The 22,839-nt window shown below is 38.2% G+C and overlaps 2 protein-coding genes across 6 annotated transcripts in view; one reads left to right on the top strand and one right to left on the bottom strand.

The window, feature by feature from the left end:
* Window positions 1-3,543: 3,543 nt before the first annotated feature.
* stk25a (serine/threonine kinase 25a) lies at window positions 3,544-13,824 on the top strand. Its single transcript, XM_058403584.1, has 11 exons — window positions 3,544-3,874; window positions 6,624-6,854; window positions 7,698-7,754; window positions 7,885-7,993; window positions 8,766-8,923; window positions 9,136-9,321; window positions 9,537-9,682; window positions 9,774-9,882; window positions 10,411-10,482; window positions 10,714-10,850; window positions 11,523-13,824. Exons 1-11 carry the CDS (start codon window positions 3,845-3,847, stop codon window positions 11,560-11,562), a joined length of 1,275 nt encoding a protein of 424 aa, XP_058259567.1. The 5' UTR covers window positions 3,544-3,844; the 3' UTR covers window positions 11,563-13,824.
* The window catches only part of farp2 (FERM, RhoGEF and pleckstrin domain protein 2), a 47,756-nt gene continuing 37,360 nt past the window's right edge, over window positions 12,444-22,839 (bottom strand). For 3 of the 5 annotated variants that reach the window (XM_058403579.1, XM_058403580.1, XM_058403583.1), the window contains exons 21-27: window positions 22,399-22,488; window positions 20,511-20,593; window positions 20,311-20,429; window positions 19,858-20,021; window positions 17,236-17,343; window positions 15,547-15,698; window positions 12,444-14,583 (exon numbers count right to left, since the gene is read on the bottom strand). In XM_058403579.1, coding sequence (XP_058259562.1) covers window positions 14,493-14,583; window positions 15,547-15,698; window positions 17,236-17,343; window positions 19,858-20,021; window positions 20,311-20,429; window positions 20,511-20,593; window positions 22,399-22,488 — 807 coding nt within the window. In that variant the 3' untranslated portion in view covers window positions 12,444-14,492. Of the gene's footprint in view, window positions 14,584-15,546; window positions 15,699-17,235; window positions 17,344-18,726; window positions 18,867-19,857; window positions 20,022-20,310; window positions 20,430-20,510; window positions 20,594-22,398; window positions 22,489-22,839 lie in introns of those variants that run through there. The other 2 variants (XM_058403581.1, XM_058403582.1) reach the window with 2 other exon arrangements.

Genomic DNA, 22,839 nt, shown 5'->3' with positions numbered 1-22,839 from the left:
AACAACAGCAAGACATGACACCAATGTAGGAACAAAAATGAAAAGTAGTATAACAGCAAAAGCCTGACAGAGTTTGTCACAATTGCTAGTGTGATAACAAAAACTAAACAGATGAATGCATCAGTTCCTCTTTGTTGACCACATGTGGTCAGGCTGTTCAAAAAATGGATGTCAGTGAGGAAGCACTCATTGTGGTCTGATAAATTTGTTATGATTGATGATATGCATAAATGCACTGGTGGTTATTTCCCTGATACATAGAGCCAAAGGTGGTTTAAGGACAAGAGAAAAGAAGACAAAAAGCAGGCGTGTGTTTCAGATGAATTACTTAGAAAATGGCTTCTTTACTTAGAATAGATGATAGATAGATGTGTTTTGTTTGTGTAGTAATTGGCTGAAGGCCTCAACATTCTGCGTGACTAAAAACATTTTCCCAGTCTGATTATGGCTCAAGGGATGACTGTTTTAATTAACCGGATAATAGTAGTAGCTTACAGGCTAGTATAGAACTTTATCTGCACCATTTTGTTGATATGCTTGTTTATCAAGAAAAGCACTAGTTGTATCATATCCTGTCTGAGAATTTTTAACTATAATGAAAATACAGTCCAGCAATAAATAAAGTGGACAACAGTTACGTAATTCAGACTAAATGAACACAATCTTTTTTCACTTTCTTCATTGCATTCACGTTCGATCATTCAGCTACTGGTTCTGTCTTCATGGGCCCTGTGTAGCATGTGGTTCAGTTTCATCACATCCTCCTTTAAATGTCGCTGTTGCAAAATGTGTTTAAGGGCAGGGGTCACATAGCTTAATCATTTACATCACATATGTCAGGCAAAGAAAAACAATAAAATGTACAATGGAGATTGGGAAAGAACTTCTTAACTAGCTGCCCATTCAAATCTGCACTGGCTTCTGTTTTAACTTGATTTAAGAAGGCAATCAGGCTCAACCATAAAATCCCATGAAATAAAATGTAATAATGATAATAAAAAAATATTGGTTCAGATTAAAAGGGTGTGGATTTATAGGTTATTAGGAAACATTAGTCACCTACTCTCCTGGATATTTTCTTCTTTATGAACACACTGTGTCATGTCTAGCATGAGGAATACCTTCAGGTTTGTTCGAGCTGTTACTCATTTTTACAGTCCCAGCTGCAGCATGTTCAGTGTTGAATATCTCGACAGTCTAGAGCTGGGTGATATACATAAGGTTGACAGGTACTGATGAACATAAATGTATAGATATGGCAAAAGTAAACGATATCTATATCATCTATACATATATGAAGTAATAAGAAGGTCAAGGTAAAATATATCTTTATTAACGGGATTTCTGTTACATTGCTCACAAAATTTGAAATAATTACTTACATGTAATACAAATAATTTTGCAAGTGGTGAAATTTTACATTGTGGCACATTGCGAGATCAAATCAGCATTACACTGGAGCTGGTAAACAGCTTCTGCTGATGCAACATCATAGATAAGAGATTTATTGACCAGTTTAATCAAACAACTGGCAAAGAATATCTCTTATCTTGACCAGCTTGGCCTGTGTTTTTGCTTGTTTTCATACTCAAAATATCATTTTTGTTCATAGATAGTATTCTACTGTAGTTCTTTTGATTCAAGCTGGCCATTAAAATCTTATTTATATAAATTATTCATTGTGTGGGCTGTGTGGTGGTGCAGCAGGTAGTGACTCCAGGGTTCTGAGCTTTGTTTACTTTCTGTTTCCGTACATGTTCTCTTCATATCTCTGTGTTCTCTGGTTTCATCCCACTTCCCAGAAACATGCTAGAAGGTGAACTGACTAGATAAATTCCCACTATGTATGAATGTGTGTGTGCATGATGGTCTGGCATAACCATCCAGGTTGTTCCTACTACAGGCCCGGGATCACATCTCTGTTCAGGATAAAGCAGAAAAAGTGTTGTTGTATTGTTGTACTATCACGTCACTATTGTTGTCGCCGTCACAGCAAAACAAATGGTAGAGATACATGCCTTCCCAAAACTACAAAGCTTGATTTGCATGTAACAACTTGACCAGAACTCAACAACTTTTAGGGAATCATGATAACAACATCTATGTTAGATTCGTCATACTCTGTGACTTTGTTTAAGCGTGGTCAACAAACCCAGAGAATATTTGAAGAGACAGATCTTTTCAGGTCTTGCCAAAAGCTATTGCTGCCTTTTATTCACACTTTTGTAAGTTGCTTTGAAAGGTAAAATATGATCAGTCACTGCATTTCCTTCAATAGGGTGAAAAAAAAATGGTGACCTTATATTAACCCAGTCCTGGTTTTCAGCATTTGAACTAAACACTGTATCACCGCCACTGAAGTGGAAGCAGCACAGCTGGTATGGAAGAAAATTAAGCACTTGAAATCATAAAACAAACAAATCCTTGAAATCTTTTAAATTCATTGTTTTTTTTTAGCATTTGAAATTCAATTCGAAATAAAAAAAGACAAGTATCTGTATTCAAATATAATTTTTTCATAAAATCAGATTCAACAATTTATAAAATTAAATTTTTAATTTATTAATAGAAAATTAATATTTGAAAATGAAATAGTTCAATCTGAATTTGTGAACGCTGAAAAAATATATATATATATTTGAATTTTTTGAAAGTGTTGAAACAGATTAATTCAAAAATATTCAAATACAGATGTTTGGATTTTAACCTAATATATTTTATACAATTAAATTGTATCACATTTTCTTTATTATGAATTTAAAGGCTTTTATTACTCAAACCCTTAAGTCAGTTTTTTAGGTACCAGCTGATACTGAGTTGGCTGTTTTTGCACAATGCTGCCCCCTTGAGGGAAAAATCATTAAGCCTCTGTAACGTGTCTAGTGGGAACACCAATTACCCCCTCTTTGGGTTAAATGCTGTTATTATTAATATATGCTATTTACAATGCTAGATATTATTATTATAATATTATTATATAAAAACCTCTATTATATTGTATCACGATGTTGTTGACTCTGTTATGTGTTGATTAATTATCTGTAACAGCTCGAAGAGATATATTTAATGCCCATGTTATTTATTAAAAGCACACAAAAAGGACTGCCAAGAAAAGTATAATTCTTTTTTATATTCTTCTTTGTATTTCTATTATTATTATTATTATTATTATTATTATTATTATTATTATTATTATTATTATTGTTGTTGTTGTTGTTGTTATTGTTATCATTATTATTATTATTATTATTATTATTATTATTATTATTATTATTATTATTGTTACTGTTATTGTTATTGTTAATACTACTACTACTACTACTACTACTAATAATAATAATAATAACAATAATATTAATAATATTTGTAGGAGGAGGAGGAGGAGGAGGAGGATGGGGCTTTAAAAAAACCGCGCCCCTGCACAAACTACAATACCCCAAAAGCATAGCTCATTAAGCGCATGCGCAGTGCATCCTCCTTTTTGACAAAGTAGCTGTTAAGGAAAGGGGCGTGTTCTCTCTTCAGAGAGAGAGAGAGAGAGAGAGAGAGAGAGAGAGAGAGAGAGAGAGAGCATTCAGTAAACATTAAGAAACGTGACAGCTGTTATGAATGGACGGACATAAAAGATTACACGCTTTACAAACTCACCGTGGGCCTGCAGGTCACACTGTAACCCAGCGCTGTGTGTGAGGAAGCAGACATAAGGGTTTCAGTCTGTGTGTCCCAACAAAACAACGGTCCAGACAACGGTGCGTGAAAAGCGGATGAATTTTGGGCGGAGAGAAAGAGGGAAGAAAAACCCGAAAACACAGAGGAGCTCCAGCACGGTGTGACCGCCACCGCCATGGCGCATCTGCCGTGCATCGGCAACCAGGTAATCCCACTAATCCCGGCCTGAGGTGTGAGTGTGATTATGCATTATTCTATCTATCTATCTATCTATCTATCTATCTATCTATCTATCTATCTATCTATCTATCTATCTAACTGTCTGTCTGTCTGTGGAAGACTCCCTCTGTGTGCAAGAAATACACCTGGTAAATAAAACTGTAAAAGTAAAAAAAAACAACAACCCCTGCTCAGCAAAATCCCAATAAAGTCATTTTTGAGATAATCTGATATCAATGATATGATATAGTTTGATAACAGAGTGGACATGGACAGCCTAAAGGAGACAAAAGGACATGGTGGGTGATGTGTCATGTTTTTGGTCTAAAGGTTAATCAGAAAATCATAGGCTTCTTGTTGTTGCTATTGTTGTTGTTGCTATTGTTGTTGTTGTTGTTGCTATAGGAGTCTATTAGCCTCTGCCAAAAAGCATAAAACGGCCAGATTTGCAGGTTAAAATGAATTAATGATATTAATTCCTATGGTTAGTCCATTATAATGTGATTTTGGAACTGCTTTCATGTTTTTATTTAATATACTCCTTACATAAAATGCCAATCAAACTAATAGGAAAGGTATGTAATTACATCTGGACCCATCTTAGAGTATTGCACCATGTATATATTCTTTTATTAAATCACTGATTTTGTACATGATGTTGAGCGTGGGGAGAGGAAGCTCAGTGGTTAAGGTGTAAGCCTGCTGTCTGAAAGACTGTGAGCTCAAATTCCAGGACCACCAAGCTGCCAGTGCTGGGCCCCTGAGCAAGGCCCTTAACCCTCAACTGCTCAGTTGTGTAAAGGTGTTAAATATAAGTTGCTCTGGATAAGGGCATTTACCAAATGCTGAAAATGTAAGATTAGTTCATTGGTTAAGATGTTGGACTACTGACTGGAAGGTTGTGAGTTTGAATCCCAGGACTGCCAAGCTGTCACTGGGTGGGCCCTGATTTGCTGGGCCCTTGAGAAAGACCCTTAACCCTCAGTTATATAAATGTAGGTCACTCTAGATAAGAGTCTCTGCCAAAAAATTAACTGTTTACATAACTGTAAAAATGAGTGACCATAAAAGTCTAAACTTGCCAATTGGAGATTAAGTAAAGATGCAGAGCCCTTTAGACTGCTCTGGTTGAGTATTCCTCAGCGGTGGCAGGTGTGAACAAGTCATAGAGAACATGTGTGTATGAGTAAGAGCATGCCATCCTGCTCAGCCCTGACTCTCTACCCCTGAGCGAGGTATCTTGAGCAGCCAGGGTGTTGCTGCAGCATGCTCTGCATGACGTGTATTAAGTTTCTAAATCTAGAAATGATGATCATTTTTTTTAAAGGTGTGGTTGTTATCCAGGAAATCTGAGTTTTTTGGGCCTGGAAAAATGTCGGAGCTGATGACGTTAGAAATTATTTTAGGTCTGGATATTTCCAGAATGTTTCATTTTTAAAGGAATCTAAAATCCTACCCCAAAAGATTAATTCCTTCAATTTTATATTTTTACGTGGCAAGAATAACATATATATTTAGCCTGAGAGTTAATTATAATTCGAAAAAATTATATTAAGTAGTGAATAAGACCAAAACAATATGATGTATCAGGCTCTTGATTTGATTTGTCTGTGTCTTGATACATTCATAATAAAACAGGCTAATTGTCATATATTGCTGTGTATATTACGTGATGTATAATAAATATTTAAACCTAATCAAGCCCTCTTTATCGAAACTTCCTCTTTATCTCAAATCGGGAAAAGCTATAGAGATTAATAAGCACGTTTTTACAATTCAGACACACACAACAGCTAAATGGAAGCAGCCCTGTGTTTCAGACATGCTCCCATGGTTAACTAACCACTTTTGTAGTGTTCATAATTTAATCAAGGCACATATTTATTCAAGACACTGTCCATTTTTGCTGTATTGTTAAAATATGTTTGGAAAACGTGTCATAATATGGGATGAAATCTGGAAACTGAGACGTTTGTTTTTTGTTCCTGTGAGTATTTTGATGTTAATTTGGATGTGTTCTTGGGGTCATTATTTTACTATTTTTTATTAAGTGCCATTACGTCCTGTAGTCTTAGACATTCTAAAATGAAGAAGAGGAAGAACATTCAGTCCATCATTTTTAATGCAGGGGATAATGGCTGTTGAGGGCTGCATCTATGGCTAAACCTTTGCTCTCATACTTTTATAAGATGACAATTACAGTTTAATAGACATGGGAGAAATTGGATTGCACTGATAGAGCTTTCACCCTTGGCAGGATCTTATCTTCTGAATTTTTATGACCAGCATGAGTGGTGATTTTATTTTTTGGTTTCAGATTGCTACACCTCCTTAGAAAAGTTCAAGTACTTCTTGGAAACTCCAAAAGGAGGAAGTGTCTTGTTCCATGAACTATATTAGTTTATATACCTGGCAAATATGCATTAAATAAATAATATGATTGCAGTGACAGATTTTATCTACCGAATGAACTTGTATTACCTCAGATTTGCGGTGAAATCTGCAGTCATGCCTCCTGATGAACCTGTTGCTTGGTAACTGTTAATTTGTGACAGCTACCTCGGCTCTAAGAGGGCTGCTCCACATCTTAAAGGAGAAGTCATATGCTATTACATCTGTCGATATGTGTTTGCTTTTCTTTTTACAAATTGTGATTAAACATTAAAATGCTTAATGTGTGTGCGTGTGTGTGTGTGTGTGTGTGTGTGTGGTGTGTGTGTCTATTTATTGACCAGAACACTCGTCTGGATCCTGAGCAGTATTTCACCAAACTAGAGCGCATTGGCAAAGGCTCCTTTGGAGAAGTTTACAAAGGAATTAACAACCACACCAAAGAGGTAGTGGCTATTAAGATCATAGATCTAGAGGAGGCAGAGGATGAGATCGAAGACATTCAGCAGGAGATCACAGTTCTCAGCCAGTGCGACAGTCCCTTCGTCACCAAATACTTTGGCTCCTACCTGAAGGTCTGTGGACAAGTTATTCGTACTCTTCTATATATTCTATTAAGACCAGTAAGTACTTTATTCATCTCTGCTGGAGTGAGCTTATTTTGTGCTTTTCTTCTTTATAATTCCTTTTATTCAACTCGCACTCAAAACCAAAAGAGTTTCAATATCAACCGATAGTGGCAAAAAATCAATAAGACACTTTTGTATAAATAGCACTTAATGTAGACTTTAGTTTATTAGGGAATATAACAAAGACAGCTGTGGAGTCAGTTATGGCAGCTGGACGGAAACACCCTCCAGTCAACTTGCTGCTTCTTGTTGACAAAGTTCGTTTATGTCTGTGCAAAAACACAGAAAAGCTTAGATGAGTTCAATTTATATATTTCACTCCACTTTTCTTGTGTCCTCCAGCAAGAAAACAACCTTTCATATTAGGTTCTTGACCACATTCATGACAACATGTATCAGGCTCTATAGCAAAGGCTAGAACTCTTGCTCTTGCTAGTGTTCAGAGATAGATATATTGGAACATTAAATACATGTAGAAAATCTGTACATGGTTCCCTTCACATGTCAAGAAATGTATACTTTTCAGTCCAGCGCCTATTAGTCAAGGGGCCCTGAGTAGTCAGTTCTGCTGTTCCTTTCGATGTAACATCCCTCATCTTAGTACCTGCTAGAAACTGTGACTTATTGACTGCAGGACGTGGCATTTGTTTTATATTTTTCACTATATCTTGTAAGCGGTTTACAGCAAAACAAGACTTTCAATCTCTTCAGAAAGCTTATTCCACGTCTAAATAACTGAATGATGGAATATCTGAGTGTGATGTTAACAGGATTTGTGTATAACTACAGGGCACTAAGCTATGGATCATCATGGAGTATTTGGGTGGTGGTTCTGCTCTAGACATGGTGAGTGTCGATTACTGATGGCATGCTGATCATGCTGTCAGTACAGAAATAAATATATGAAACATTTGCCTTTCTTGTGGATCACAGTTTGCTTCAAGGTGTGGGATTTCTCTGTGCTGTATGTTGCTAGCTAAAGCCAGGACCTCTGGAAGAGGCCTACATCGCCACCATTCTCCGAGAGATCCTTAAAGGACTGGACTACCTTCACTCAGAGAGGAAGATACACAGGGACATTAAAGGTCAGGACTGAAAAAGTCACTAAAATCTCTGAATGTGAAGGTAAATACATGCAAAAGCCTGGGAAAACACGTGCCTTCCTTCCATGCCAAAATCCCTGAATTATGTTGCTTTATTTGTATTTCATAACACTGTGCTCTAACTGTAAATCACAGTCCAATTGATTTTATAGAATTCTTTTGTCTATTTTTAAATTGTCTGTAAAGTGTTCAAACCATATACCCAACAGTGGGCTAGGTGAAAAGGATTTACTGTTACAACCCTCAATATTATTATTCTGGGTTCGTTTCCTGAATTGTATATGAATTAAAGTATATGATATTTTTGAATCAGTTTATACTTACTTATATTTAATATTGTGGCTCATAAGAAAAGAGAAACAGAGCTTCTCATGTTACTGAGAAACCGGAAAGTGCTCTCAGCCCCGAAGACTCAAATGTGTTGGAAAGCTTATTGTTACTGTTAAGAGCTGACACCTGAGATTCCTTCTCAAAAACATCCCTTTCAGGAAACAGAGATGCTTTTTCGTTAACTAACAGCACTTTTTAGCCATTTATTGCTGGTCTTTAACTGTGTGACTATCCATCATACAAATCCCTGTGACTGTGCTGTTACTATAGAAACAGTAATGGTATTAGATGGTATTAAAACAAGTGTGCTGATGTGAATGACAGAATCAAGCATGCAACAGCACTGTGGTATAAATAATGCTGCAGCATGAATAGACCTGCTGTGTGTTTATTCTGATCACCACAAACTTTGCCATCCAAACAGCTGCCAACGTCTTACTGTCAGAGCACGGAGAGGTGAAGCTGGCCGACTTCGGCGTGGCTGGTCAGCTAACAGACACACAGATCAAGAGGAACACTTTTGTAGGGACGCCATTCTGGATGGCTCCTGAAGTCATTAAACAGTCTGCATATGATTTTAAGGTATGCTTTCCCATGGACACACACAATTTATGGTGTCAAGTTTAAGTCTCTTAATTCAAGTTACAAATCAACATCTGTTAAGTACCGCATGCATTCTGGTCACTGATGTAAATTATCCTGTTCAAATATTTAGAAAGCAACAGATGGCAAGTGTGCTAAATGTTATGTTGTCTCACCTTCTCCTTTGTATTTTTACTTTCTCTTCATCCCAGGCGGACATCTGGTCATTGGGCATCACAGCCATCGAGCTGGCCAAAGGAGAACCCCCGAACTCAGACCTGCACCCCATGAGGGTTCTTTTCCTCATCCCTAAGAACAACCCACCCACTCTGGAGGGTAACTACAGCAAGGCCTTTAAGGAGTTTGTGGAAGCGTGTCTTAACAAAGACCCACGGTTTGTGAGTGTCCCTTTTTTTTTTTTTTTTAAAGAACAATGGACACAGCTAGACACACACACTTCATGACAAAAGGTATAAACTTTGTATTTAACAAGAACATTATTTTCAACACTCTATTATTAGAGCATGCAGAACCCTCATTTTTCATCATTCCATTTTGGTAAAAATACTTACATGCTGTCATTTGATGGAAGCAACACTGATTATCTCTATAGAGACCAACAGCCAAAGAGCTGCTTAAGCATAAATTCATCAGTCGCTACACCAGGAAAACATCCTACTTAGCAGAACTGATTGACCGCTACCGCCGCTGGAAGTCTGAGGGCCACGGGGATGAGTCCAGCTCTGACGACTCCGACATGTACGAGATCACGATACATAATTCTGCTGATTGCTGTGGCGGTGTATAGTGCTTAAGCTAACCAGTGTGTGTGTGTATGTGTGTGTGTCAGGGATGGCGAAGGCGATGAAGCAGATCAGAGTCCTATGTGGACGTTCCCTCCCACTGTAAGACAAACTTTGAACAAGCTTCAGAGAGGAAATAACAACGCAGAGAGTAAGGTTGGTGTGTGTGTGTCTGTGTACATTAACCTCATTCATTTCCACTGTTTTTAAGGATTGGTAGGTGTTGTGTGGGCACAGAGGGGCATAGAGAGGGAACTGGACATGACGCTTTTACTCATATATTGCTTATCAAATTTACTAATTGTGATCATTTGAGACAGGACAGGCATGAAATCAGTCAAATTTTCTTTGCATTTCCCAGCTTTGGAAATTGGGTCAGCCAATGTTCATATTTATATATTTATATTTATAATATAAGTGTCATGAAAACGACTGTCATTTGTCCAGACTGTATGGAAACAATATGATCTTAAATTTTCAGCAGAAATAACATGATGGAAAAGAAATAAAAAGAAGAAGAAAGAAAGAAATATGTAAAAGACAAAACAGATATTCAGTAGCATAATACAATAAAGAAGGCTTTAATAGAATACAATTTCCAGTTAATAAAATGTTGTGAAACATTTTAATAATAAAATGTTGTGAAAATCAAGCAATTGTACAACTTTTTGTTTTCTGCCACAGACAGTAGATGTGATGAAGAGACAACCGAAGTCCTCCTCACTCACGACACTTCTCATACCTGCCTTTAGAGAGGTACGCTATTGCACTACATCAATAATAGAATTAAATGATAACCAGAGTGCACTAATTTTATATATTCATTGCTTGGCTTCATTGATGGGGGGTTTGTACAAATAAGTTTAACGATCACAGCACAAAGCACTCAGGTCATTTAACTGAACCATTTAAGTGAATTTGCTCACTTTACCAGCAGCAGTATTATCGAATAGAGCTGTAGTGCTCATTTGTGCCGTCTGTGTGTAGTTAAAAGAAAAGCGCCGTGTGACTGGAGGCAGTGTGTGTGCATTAGAGGAGCTGGAGAATGCCTTTAACCTGGCCGAGGAGTCGAGTCCGGGAATCTCAGACCGTTTACTCACCCATGTGGTGGAGAGAGTGTGCAGGTAAATATGTTTGAGTTGAGCAATTTATAAAACACCCATACGCGTAAAAAATGCCCCAAGCCGTATGTGTTTCCTCCTCCAAAAAACATGCCAGTGGTGGGTTTGTTAAAGAGAAATTGTTTCTAGATGCGAGTGTGTCAGTGTGTGCGCACTGCCCCCTCAGATGACCTGGTGTCCCATTCATGGTGTAATTCTGCCTCACTCCTAGTGTTCCTGGGATAGTCTCTGGATCTACCTAGAAGTAGTTTGGACTGTTGGAAGTCTAGCACTGTTAATTTCACACAGCAGAGACATAATGATTCTCATACTGCAATGATCACCATCAGTAATATGCAAAATGTTACATTTCTTTTAAACAAGGGTGTCCGATCTTATCTGTAAAGGGTCGGTATGGGTGCAGTTTTCTCTCCAGTCAAGCAGGAACCACAAATAAGTCTACTGAAAGCCAAGATCAACTGATTTGGAACCTGGAATTAGGTGTGGTTGCTGCTTGATTGGAATGAGAACCTGCACTCCAACCAGCCTTTTGTAGATAAGATTAGACACCCCTGATTTACGAGGTTAACGTTACCAAGTGAATTTAAATTCTAAACTGTCTACATGCCTGTCCGATACAGATCATCATCATCTAGTGATTCTCATCTCTCATTCATTCTGTTCCTCTTCCTGCAGGTTTACACTTAATGGGAACACGACACCTCCAAAGCGATGAGCTCTTTGAGAGAAGAGTCTGCATACGATCAGACCACCTTTCCTCCTCATGGTCACCTCTCCAACACCATTTATAAAAGGCCTGGACCTTTTCATCAATGCCACCCATATTATTATTATTATTATTATGGCACATTATGGGATGTGTTCCATCCATTTTCTTTATAGAATAATGATTGCTTTTACAAAGTCAAGCTCTGTGTATTGCAGGATGTGATGTTAGACTTTACCATATTAATAAACCACAAGGATACAAAGATATGAAGCTGTTTTGTTTTGAAGAACAGAAACAAAGGCATTAACTGCATTATGAATGATGGAAACCATTAGAAAGAAAAAGAATGATTTCAATCTCGGATCCCAATTAATACCAGATTTGTTTTTTATTAGTTATCTTTTAAATGTAGACTGACTACAGCAACATGGTACACAATAAATAGGAGCATCGTGCAACAGAGAAAGGAGCAAAGGATGGTGTTCAGATTGACTCTGAATGATCGCTTTGATAAAACTCATTCTAAACTCTAAATGTGACGTGTGAAAATGCAAACTTCTTTTTACGTTATGAAGGAATAGAGACAAGACAGAAATATTACAAATTCCAGTTTTGGTAAGAAGTGTACAAAAGTAAATGAGAACCAAACAGAGGTCTGGTGAAACTGCAAATAATCCAGGATTCATGAACTGTGCATAATATCTGCTTACTTATATTTTTTTTAAAAAAAGAGTAGCCATATAGTCACCAGTACCGATTGATTTGTGGCTGAAAAAACCTCAGCCTAGGTTTTCAGTCTTATACGAGACATTAGGTCTTTGGTTGGACCCAATACAGCATTCATTTCCCAATGTAACAGCCTAGTGAAGACTATGATTCATTCAATATAATAGATCAAATCTCCCAAATAAGATCGGATTCATTTACAGTTAATCTCAGCCCTTATGAGTAAACATAACATAGCAGTTTCAAAACTCTTAAAGGTTTACTTCAGGTGAAAATTAAATGTACACAGGTTTATCCATATACCAATACAGTTGATCAGCCAAGAAGTGTTTGGTGTCTGATATTTGCTTCAGTTTCGCACTTATAGCTTTTATTTGATGTGGTTTCTGACTATATGGCACATAGTAATGTATTAAAAATAGAACAGAAGTAATTCACATAGCAAAAAAAAAACAGTAGTAGCAGCCACACTGAAGCCAGAATCACTGTCCTCCTCAGCACAATTTGATGTCACTCCACACAAGCATCAGACTCGAGAAGAGGTTTGCATTACATGAAATTAATTTCTTCACAGACTTATTTTTTTATTTACTGAAACCTTTTGTTCGTCGAGGTGAGCGTGTGAGGGTATATCCTTATAGTGTTCATGCAGAACCAAAGTTTAATTACCAAACCTGTCTTGGGTAACCAATAGCATCTAGGTACTTGGAAAATACCGTGTAAATAAAACTGTTCACAGAAATATTCCTTTAAAAGTAACTTTTCTTCACCATATGATAACCCAAATATTTACATAAAAGAACTGGCCCTTATAGCGGAAAAAAAGATTAATAATAATAATAATAATAATAATAATACAGATAACAGCATAAACTGTACTTCAACATTTCTCTATGATCTAAAAAAAAAAAGAAGAAAGAAACTGATGAAACTTCATCACACTGACCTTTTTTTTGGTTTAAGCATGTGAATCGTAACTTTAATGAGACCAGTTACCCACATGGCCCATATTCCCTTATTCACAATTAGTGTGCAGGAGAAGAGGAGAATTCAGCAGAGCCGCATGTTTAATAGAAACTGATGTTAACTATCCTGACCAGAAAGACTAGTTAGCTTTTGTGTTAGTGAGCACCAGGATTAAGACTGGATGCATACTCGAGGTGCTGACTCCCTCTTGTGGATCTCCAGAAAGAAATGAAATAAAATAAAATAAAATTTAGAGATGAGAAGTGTGCATAAATGCATCGTCAGTAACAAAACTGTTAAATATTCTCTGAACGAGCCTTTTCAATATATCTCAATATTTCTTACATTTACATAAGTCGAAGCGGTTCCACATATAACTGTTAATTAACCAGGCATTTTAATAAAGGGTAAGAACAATAAGGTCACTAAAGTCTTACTGTGGAACTGAACAGGAGCACAAACTCACTACAGACTCTACTCACTTGTGTCCACACCAGATCACCTATTATTCTGTCACTCATTAATTCCAGTGCCCTTAATTCAATACCATCCCTTGTCCTTTTTTTTTTTTTTTTTTTAACAACTATTTACGGAGGATGACGACCGTTCTCCAAACCACTCCGTCTCCCGAGTGCTGCCATATCCTCTGGTCCACACCACTGTGGTTCCGCAGACTTCTTTCTTCACTCTTTTCACTTACTCTACCATCCAGACCTGATTCAGTCCATTACTCCGTTCGGCAACATTCCGTAACTGTGCTCCCGTGAATATGAACGTTTGAGATCGAGATTACACAAAATGAGCTTTTAATGACATTGAAACCCATTCAGGAAATCCTAATGGGCTGGAGACAATACGTTTGGCAGCTCAGGACGAGCTGCCAGTTTTGAGATGAAGAACTGGAGATTTTAGAAATGTGACCGCTGAAATTGTAGAAGGACCACATGAACCAAAATAGAACATAATAGCCATTTATGGTCATATTACTCTTCTGGAAAACTGCTGAACTTGGCATGACTTGTGAAGGGGTCGTAGCCCACATGTCAGAGATGAAGAAACTAGAAAGAGTCGAGTTATTAGACGGCCCCCGACTTCTTCCGTTTCCATTCAGAAGCAATGATGAAGATAATGGCACTAGGAGCCACGAAACAGAGAGGATTAAATAAAATAATAGTATAGACTCATGGCAGTGTGCAGGGCCCAGCCCCGAGCTCCAGGAGGACAACCAGCCTCACTTTCAAGCTTCAGTTCCCATTCATCTCTTCAGGGCCTTTAGGGATCAGCAGACTCGCCCTGCCAGCAGCACTCGCTGCACTCTTTATCACCTCCATCCACCTAAAACACACACACACGCACTTACTTCATGTCTTCCACAATTCAGCTTTACAGTCTCCATTATTGCTAATAAGGCCTTAGTCACCATGTCACTGCAATAAGTGACAGCATTAGCAATGTTGTTTTGAATACTTATAATACATAGGAGTCATTAATAAATGATCGCTATCCAGTGTTTACTGGCATGGTACTTGGTACTACTCAATCTACCGAGTTTTCTATCAAATTCAAGTTGATCAGGACAGAAAACAGTGAAATATCAATTTACAGTTTTCCTACGAAAAGCAAAAATAAGGAAACCAGGGTCTCGGCAGTGACCGAGACACCAGATGGTTCGAGTTTCAGCAAAAATATCATTCTGCCGAATCTTGTAATCTGTGAAAGTGCTCTCATATTTCCATGTTGTTGAGGTTGAAATGCTGCTAATTAATTTGCTACATTTCCCAGTGTGAATTAAATTCATCGTCTAAGCATGTTTTTGGCCTTGTTTTTTCTCTCAGATTCAGACGGTGTAGGAGAGGAGCTCTCACTGCTCTACAATTAATAATAATTCTCCTCTAAAATGTATGTCTGCTAAATGCATCAGCTGAAGGCCTGTGAAAAAATTAGCCAGCAAGCTAAATACAAATGACATTTTTGAATTTTACTTCCCTTCCCTATTCAGTGTGCCGATTTGTATAATCCTGCACATGGACATTTGTGAATTCCAGATGACATAATATATATATTTTTAATCGCTTTAAAGTACAAGTATGCAATGCACACACAAAAACAAACACACACTTGATTATTAGTCAGGTTATGGTTTGGTAGTTCGAGTGGAATCGGCATCCTAAGTAAAATTAATTTCAGCTCAATATCACAACGTAACACAATGTCTCTTCCCAATGAAATGAGAACACTTAATTCAATAAACATTTATCTATGTTCTGGTGATGATAAAAGATGACGAGAAAGGTTTACCTTTCAAAGGTATATTCGCTTTCAGCCCTGAAGAAATAAACATGGGACTTGAACTGCAGCTTAAAGACATAATCTTTATGAATGCTGTCTGATTCCCCGGGTGTGCTGACCGTGTAACCCAGCAGAGGCAGGCTAGCCAGAGGGAAGTCATCCTGGATGAAAAATAGAACATCGTGAACTTTCAAACTCCAGACGAAAAAGTGGCCGAGGCTCAAAATGGATGTTGTTACAGCTGCTTCTGTAACTGAACTCAGGGTTATAATCAGCACAGCACATTAAATAGAAGTCATTTGGAGAAGCCAAAAGCAAAAAATAACATTGTCTGAATACGAGCACGCTAATCGGTTTCATTCAGATGTGACCATTTGGTGGTCCTCGCTCATGCTCATTATTCTTGAATGAACATTGGATTGTTTTGGACTCGACTGTCGAAACCTCAGACTTCAGTGTTTATTTAACATTACCATCCTTTATAAAGCCTCATTCAAGAGCTGTACTGAATGGCTAGCCAGATTAGAACGGCAAAAACTGCTCTAAACAGCTGTATTTCAATGCAATATCTTTTGGTAAAATATTAGATTAGACAAATGTCATTTACATAAATTTCCACTTGCTCATGTAGTAAAGCTGAGACATGTTTGGTGCCAAAGTTGGGCATCTTTAGTATTGCACTGAAGACTAAAGAGTGAAGGAAGCCATGCCGAACTGTTATGTAATCTCAAACAGATCTACTTCTGTGTCTATAATATTAAAACACCCCAATAATATGCCATAGTAAAATTCTACAGTATGAAAACAGTAGTAGCAGCTATACTAAAGTCGTTTTATTCTAAAGCATAAAATCCATCAGTAATACCCCACTCGTGATTTTTTTTTGTCTTAAAAAAAAAAGACAGTTGATAACAAGTGGCTACACGGGAGTACAGAAGTTGTCAGCGACATTATAAACATCATCATGCTGAACAGGAAAGCTCATCTACCACAGCTCTGTTGTGTTTATACTCACATTCTTGCAAACTATTCCAACTCCAACTTTTCCATTCATTCAGATTCATCCACAAAAAGAACACAAATGAATCCTTACCAGGGAACATGTTTTATAAATAAAGATTAAAAGAGTTGTCGGAAGCTTAGTGGTGGTGAGGTTGAAGTCATGCGTCACTTATATTTATGATTTAATTCAGCGGTGATTACTGGTGAAGATAATCTTGAAAAAATGTTTAAGAATCATAAACTTTTGCTGGGCACAGAGATTACTTCAACTAACTGTCAGCTGTCTACTTTGCTGTCTCTTTAATATGATGCTCATCAACACTGAAAATGCTGAGTGAGAAAAGAGACGCTTTCATTTTCTCTTATTATAGACATTGTAAATGAGCTACCAAAGCCCCTCTGCGACATCAGCATGGCTCACAACTGCTAACTTCTCACGAGTACTAAAAACACAGCACCAGGAAATACATTAGCACCAGGATCACTAATCACATCACACAAATATCAAGATATTATTGTTTCAGTATGGGCTTATCTTTTAATTATCAGTTACGTGCAACATGAACTGTTGCCTAAAATGTTTAATAAACTTTAAATCAAAACTGATTGCTTATTTAGCTATTCTTGATTGAGGCTTAAAAGCATCCACAATTTCAGAGCTTTGTGAAATAAAAGTTCTGGAGTGTTTCTCTGTACCTGGTGTGTCTTGTAGAAGAACAAACAGAAGTTGGTGAAGACCACCCACAATTTCTGCCAGCCATTACTGTTCTTAAACTTCCTCAGCAGGTAGCCAGACAGCTGGTTCTGTAGAGAAGGAGAAGTCAATATTTTAGAGACATCACTACACAAACAGGACCACCCTGTTGATTTATACTATAGCTTGACTTTTACAAAGATTCAGAGCCCTGGCATAAACATCCAGGTTTAAAAAAAGGTCTCTAGAAGAATGTCAGAGACTTAATATGTTGAAACACAATCAGTTCATTAGAGAATGTCTTGCTTGGATTGGTACGTCATCCTCAAGTGCTCTCCCACAGCCTTTGTTCAAATCGGCTCCATTTCTGTGCTGGAGTCAAGGGATTAAAATGTGATTGATCAACCATGTAAAATTCCTCTGTGGGATGATTTAATGTTGTCCTCTGATCTGTGAAGAATCAGACATGCTGCTATGTAGACCAGAAAGGGAAGCAGATGTGATTAACCCAAAAATCAGGTTTAATTGTAATGGTTATTTTTCTGCCCCATAACTGTCAGTTTCTGTTCTACATGACAGCAGTTCGTCTTTTTTATTGAGCGAGTTTTTCGTTAAAACCAAATCAACATTATTTTATTATGCCAGTTATTAATATTGAAGTAAAACACAATGGTAGGTGATGTTACCCAAATGTGCTGTGATGCCCATTATTTTCCACTGATAGCATGTCCTGAAGTGTCTTATTCCTCTAATACCATAGAAATTTGCCAACAATTACACATTTTAAAGCTTGATAATCGTACCTTTTTATCCAGCTCTAGTTACTTTTAATACTGTTGAACATTTGTGAAGCAAAGTTAGCTGCTGTTCACACTTAAAAGTGACATCATAAACATTATGAAGTTAATACAGACCCTCATATTACTGAGATACCATGAAGCCCTCCATTCTAGAGATCTTCTTGTGCCAAGAAACTTGAAATCAAAGGTTTAACCCCATCCAAAAAATGCTAAGTAAATATCTCCTTACAGAAAACTTTTTTAGTCCATTTGTGCGGATCGTCCATCATACACATCTCTGATAATGTATTCTTAGTAAATCTTAAATAGGAAATTTGAACACAATATGAACTTAACCCTCAACTGCTTGGATGTCTCTAAATATCCATTTCATTTCATCCGATCTATCCTCAGGTCACGGGGAGCCTGTGCCTATCTCAGGCGTCATCGAGTATCAAGGCAGGATACACCCTGGACAGAGTGTCAACCCATCGCAGGGCACACACACACACTCATTCACTCACACAATCACACACTACGGGCAATTTAGAGACTCCAATCAGCCTAGAAGCTTGTCTTTGGACTGTGGGAGGAAACCAGAGCACCCGGAGGAAACCCACCAAGCACGGGGAGAACGCCACACTGTCTCTAAATATTTTAAATAAAATTATCAGTCAAGACTGTGACTGGAGAAGATCAGTGTGCTGTGTGTACCTGGTTCATGCGCAGGTAATCAGTAAGAGAGAGGTTCTGCGTGCGGTACCAGCACACGTGTGTGATGGTGTTTGGTCTCTGTCCCTGACCGAGCAGATAACGAGGGGGCAGTTCCGGAGATGCAGCCGGAGAGCAAAACACTGAAGATACACAGGCAATAGGACGTGCAGTAGAGTGGAAGTAAAGAGAGTGGGAGGTAGAAAGAGCAAAGTGAGACAGAAGAAAAGAAGTAGGCATGATGCAGAAAAACAGAAACTGTGTGTTAGTGAGTTAGAAGTTTTTAATCCACAGGAAAGAACTGAGGTCTTGAAAATACTAAAGCAGAAATCAAACAATGCCGAGCTGAAACTGAAGAGCAGCATCAGTAGATTTGGTTAATTCATTTTTGTTTTTTTCAAAAGAGAAGTTAAGGTCAGTAAAAGGAACATCCGTCATGACCAAGAACAAAACAAAAGCTTAGGCTAGAGATCATTTCCAGACTTTAACACGCTTGTTTAATTTCTAGCAAATAACGCGTCTTATTCAGTAAAGTTGTGTTGCCTATTATTACTATAAGACATATATATAAAAAAACAAAATCTTCTGATTTATGTTTTTGGTATACACATTAAAGTTATATACATTATACATAGGAAGTCTAGTTATCTAGTTACTAGTGCTTTGTACAGGAAGTGCTACACAGCACTTTTGATGTGAATTCATTTATATAATTCATATATTTATATAATTTGTCCTGTGTGAATTAAAAAACACAGAGCACCTGGCAAAATTACTCAACAAAAACAGATCTTATCTTTGCAGATCTGTGTATAACAGATACAGCACTTTCTTTTGTCTATGCACATTTTTAGGGGGTGCGTCTTACAGTCTGGTGTGGTAAGAAAAACAGGAGATATTGCAACTACGGTAAGGGAGCAACAGGAAAACAGGAAGATGAGGGAAAGTAAGAAGCATGGTTAAGAGTGAAGAGGGACAGGTAGGCAGGGATAAGCATTTACTTCTCACTCACGTCAGCTATAAGGAGATCGGGCCTGCCTGAGCTGTGTATGTGTGTGGGGAAAAGCAAGCTGTATATGATAGTGTGTGTGCAGTGTGTGTGTGTTTGAGAGAACATGTGTTTCTGATCGCTACCTCCACGGCTAGGCTGTGGTCAGACATGGAGACACTGGTGTTGCGGTGCCAGCACACGTGCATGGTGGTGTTGGCGCGATGGTGGCTCTGTTTGTCCAGAGAGCAGCGGGACGAGTTCACATCGTCCTCAGACTCCTGCTCCAATGACACCTCATCAGATGACCCTAACGCAGTGTGCAGGGAGAGGACAGGAGGAGCAGAGGAGAGAAAGAAAAAGAAAAGAGTGGAGGGAAGGCATTGAGGAAAGGAGAGAAAAAAGAGGAAAGAAGGAAGGGAAAAAAAATGGTTTGAAAGAAGAGGACAGAAAAGAGGTAAAAGGTGGTGGAGGTGGAATGTAGAGAAAAAGAACACAACAAAAGGAGGGGACATGGGGAAGAACAACAGGTTGGGTTTTATATCTAACACAAGCAAAGTGGTGAAGCGAAGGGATTTAAAATCTGAAATAATCCTCACTGTTGGAGCGATCACACAGACTTGGGTCGAGAAATACATCCGATTTCTCCTGTGACTTCTTCGCAATATCGATCGCCATGTTCAGGTCCTCGATCCACTTAGTCATCTCTACTTTACAGCTGAAAAAGTTAAAGACAAAATGTGTAAATGTGAGTCGAGAGATGAATGTATCTTCTTATAAAATGTAGATGGTCAGTCACCTGGCAGTCACGACGACGGTCCTCTGGGCTGAGTAGATGGTGAAACAGTTAGGGTATGACCAATCATTCTCATTCTCCTCCACCTAAAACACAAACACTCATTAAAGGCAGCCACACATGTATAAAAACATAGCCAGCTAGGTCTAAAGGAGCATGAAGCTTTACACAAATCATTCCAAGAATTACAGGTGTGGTCAGGGTCAGCACCTGCTGGGATAGTTCTGGATTCTACTGAAAATGTGGAGCACTCACAGAGGAAGTCTGATGGTGCCATGACAATATCTGTACCAACACAAGGCCTAATAATTGTGAGATTGAATGGGAGCTGAACATCTAACTAATATTTTAAAAGGCATCGTGACAAATCCATAAACCATCTCAACAGACTGTTTTTGGATCACAAAATCAACATTCAGGGGTACTGTAATATAAATGCACAGAATACACCACAACTCTGAAAATGCCTGAAATATGTCCAGTCCTGAGGTTGTGAGTTCTCAAAGAGGGAAGCATTTCTTACAAATGGTGAGCATAACCTTACATGGAGAGAGATGGGGGCAAAATAGGAGAGGGGGGGCTCAGAGACTAAAGCTTTGAGGGTGAGGGTTTGGGTTTTACTCACCGGAGCATCCAGCACAATGAGCTGCATGCATGGGTGAAGCAGAGACATGAATGTGAAGTAAGTGAGAGTAAGTAAGGCAGGGAGAGAGAGAGAGAGAGAGAGAGAGAGAGAGAGAGGAGGGGGGACACCCTGCCACCACACCCAACACACATCCCCAGAAAAATCTCCAAAATCCAATCAAACAGACCACAGAACCTCCTTAATCTATGCTTTTACTCCATCATCCCAAAACCTCTCTGAATTCTATCTAACACACACCTCAAAATCATTCCACCATCCAACTCACCCCAGAAGATGCCCAAAAATGGCCTAAAGCTTTTAAAAATCCTTCTCAACAAGCCCCAAAACCACAACCATAGTTAACACGATGCTAAATGAAATACCGAGAATTTCACAAAATAACTGCACACTACCATGCCCAATATATCTAACCCTTCGCTCCATGCTCAAAAAAACCTTATACATCCCTATATCTCCTCTCTCCAACATTCTCCTACCAATATACTCACTCTCCCTCCTCTGAACATGTCCAAACCATCTTAATCTGGCCTCCCTAACTTTGTCCCCCAAACGTCCAACATGAGCTGTCCCTCCTCTGATGTACTTGTTCCTAATCCTGTCCAACCTTGTCACTCCCAAAGAGAACCTCAACATCTTCAGCTCTGCTACCTCCAGCTCTGACTCCTGTCTCTTCCTCAGTGACCCTGTCTCCAAACCATACAGCATGGCCGGTCTCACCACTGTCCTGTACACTTCATAACATACCTATATTCAGGAAATATGTCCTGATGATAATCAGCATATCAATCATCTAGACTTAACACTACTAAACTAATTGTATGTAATATATTGATACTACTTGAAATCACAAAGACGTCTTTGTTGTCAGACACCAACAAAAACAAAGTACGTTATAAAATACCATATTTCACAAAATGCTGCTTGGTCATTTGAGCATATACTCTCTGGGTTTGGATGGTGTATTTTCTGGGATGGTGTGGTGTGATTATTTATTTATTTTTTATCAGAAATATAGGTTTGTTTTAAAATGGTAGAACACAAGGACCTGCCAGTGAGAGAGTTGTAGATTGCAAGTTAAACTGAACGACGCTGAACTCTTCCAATTCACAGTAGGCCAGAGCAAATTAACAGCAATCTATCTCAAAAACCAAAGCAAGGTCACTGACTGCTGTGTTTAATTCAGATTAAAAACTGGGGGGTGGGGCATAGTTTGTTGTTATGGAAATAAAACAGCTGTATACTCACAAGCATCCCATGGAGGGGAAGCTGGCCATGAACTTTAAATTGGTTTGTGGCTGTGACGCCTTTGCTTGTGTAAAGGAGCATGTCTGAAAACTGAGATGGAAGATTTAGGTCAGTTAAAGGTAATGAAGGTGAAAAGCCTGTACAAAGTTGGACAAATTATATATTCATACAGTCAGCTAGTAAGAAATTTAAGTCCATCTGAATAGTATACTTTTCTGACAAAGGTTTTTTTTAGCCTTTTTACTCTCTTGATACTGTGTTGATAATTCTTTAAAAAAACGTCTTATGTGCCCAAATCATTCACCCCAGTAAAAACACTCCTACTGCCAACTATATCAGATCTTTGTGTATGAGTAGCTGGCAGCAGAATGTGGAACAAGCAGTTCTCTGTATAGTCACCGCATCAAGCTGCATCACAACACTCTGAGATGAATTTTCTTT

This window comes from Hemibagrus wyckioides, linkage group LG11 (genome assembly GCF_019097595.1).
Source record: "Hemibagrus wyckioides isolate EC202008001 linkage group LG11, SWU_Hwy_1.0, whole genome shotgun sequence".
NCBI classification, from domain to species: domain Eukaryota; kingdom Metazoa; phylum Chordata; class Actinopteri; order Siluriformes; family Bagridae; genus Hemibagrus; species Hemibagrus wyckioides.
This window is presented reverse-complemented; position numbering and strand designations above follow the sequence as displayed.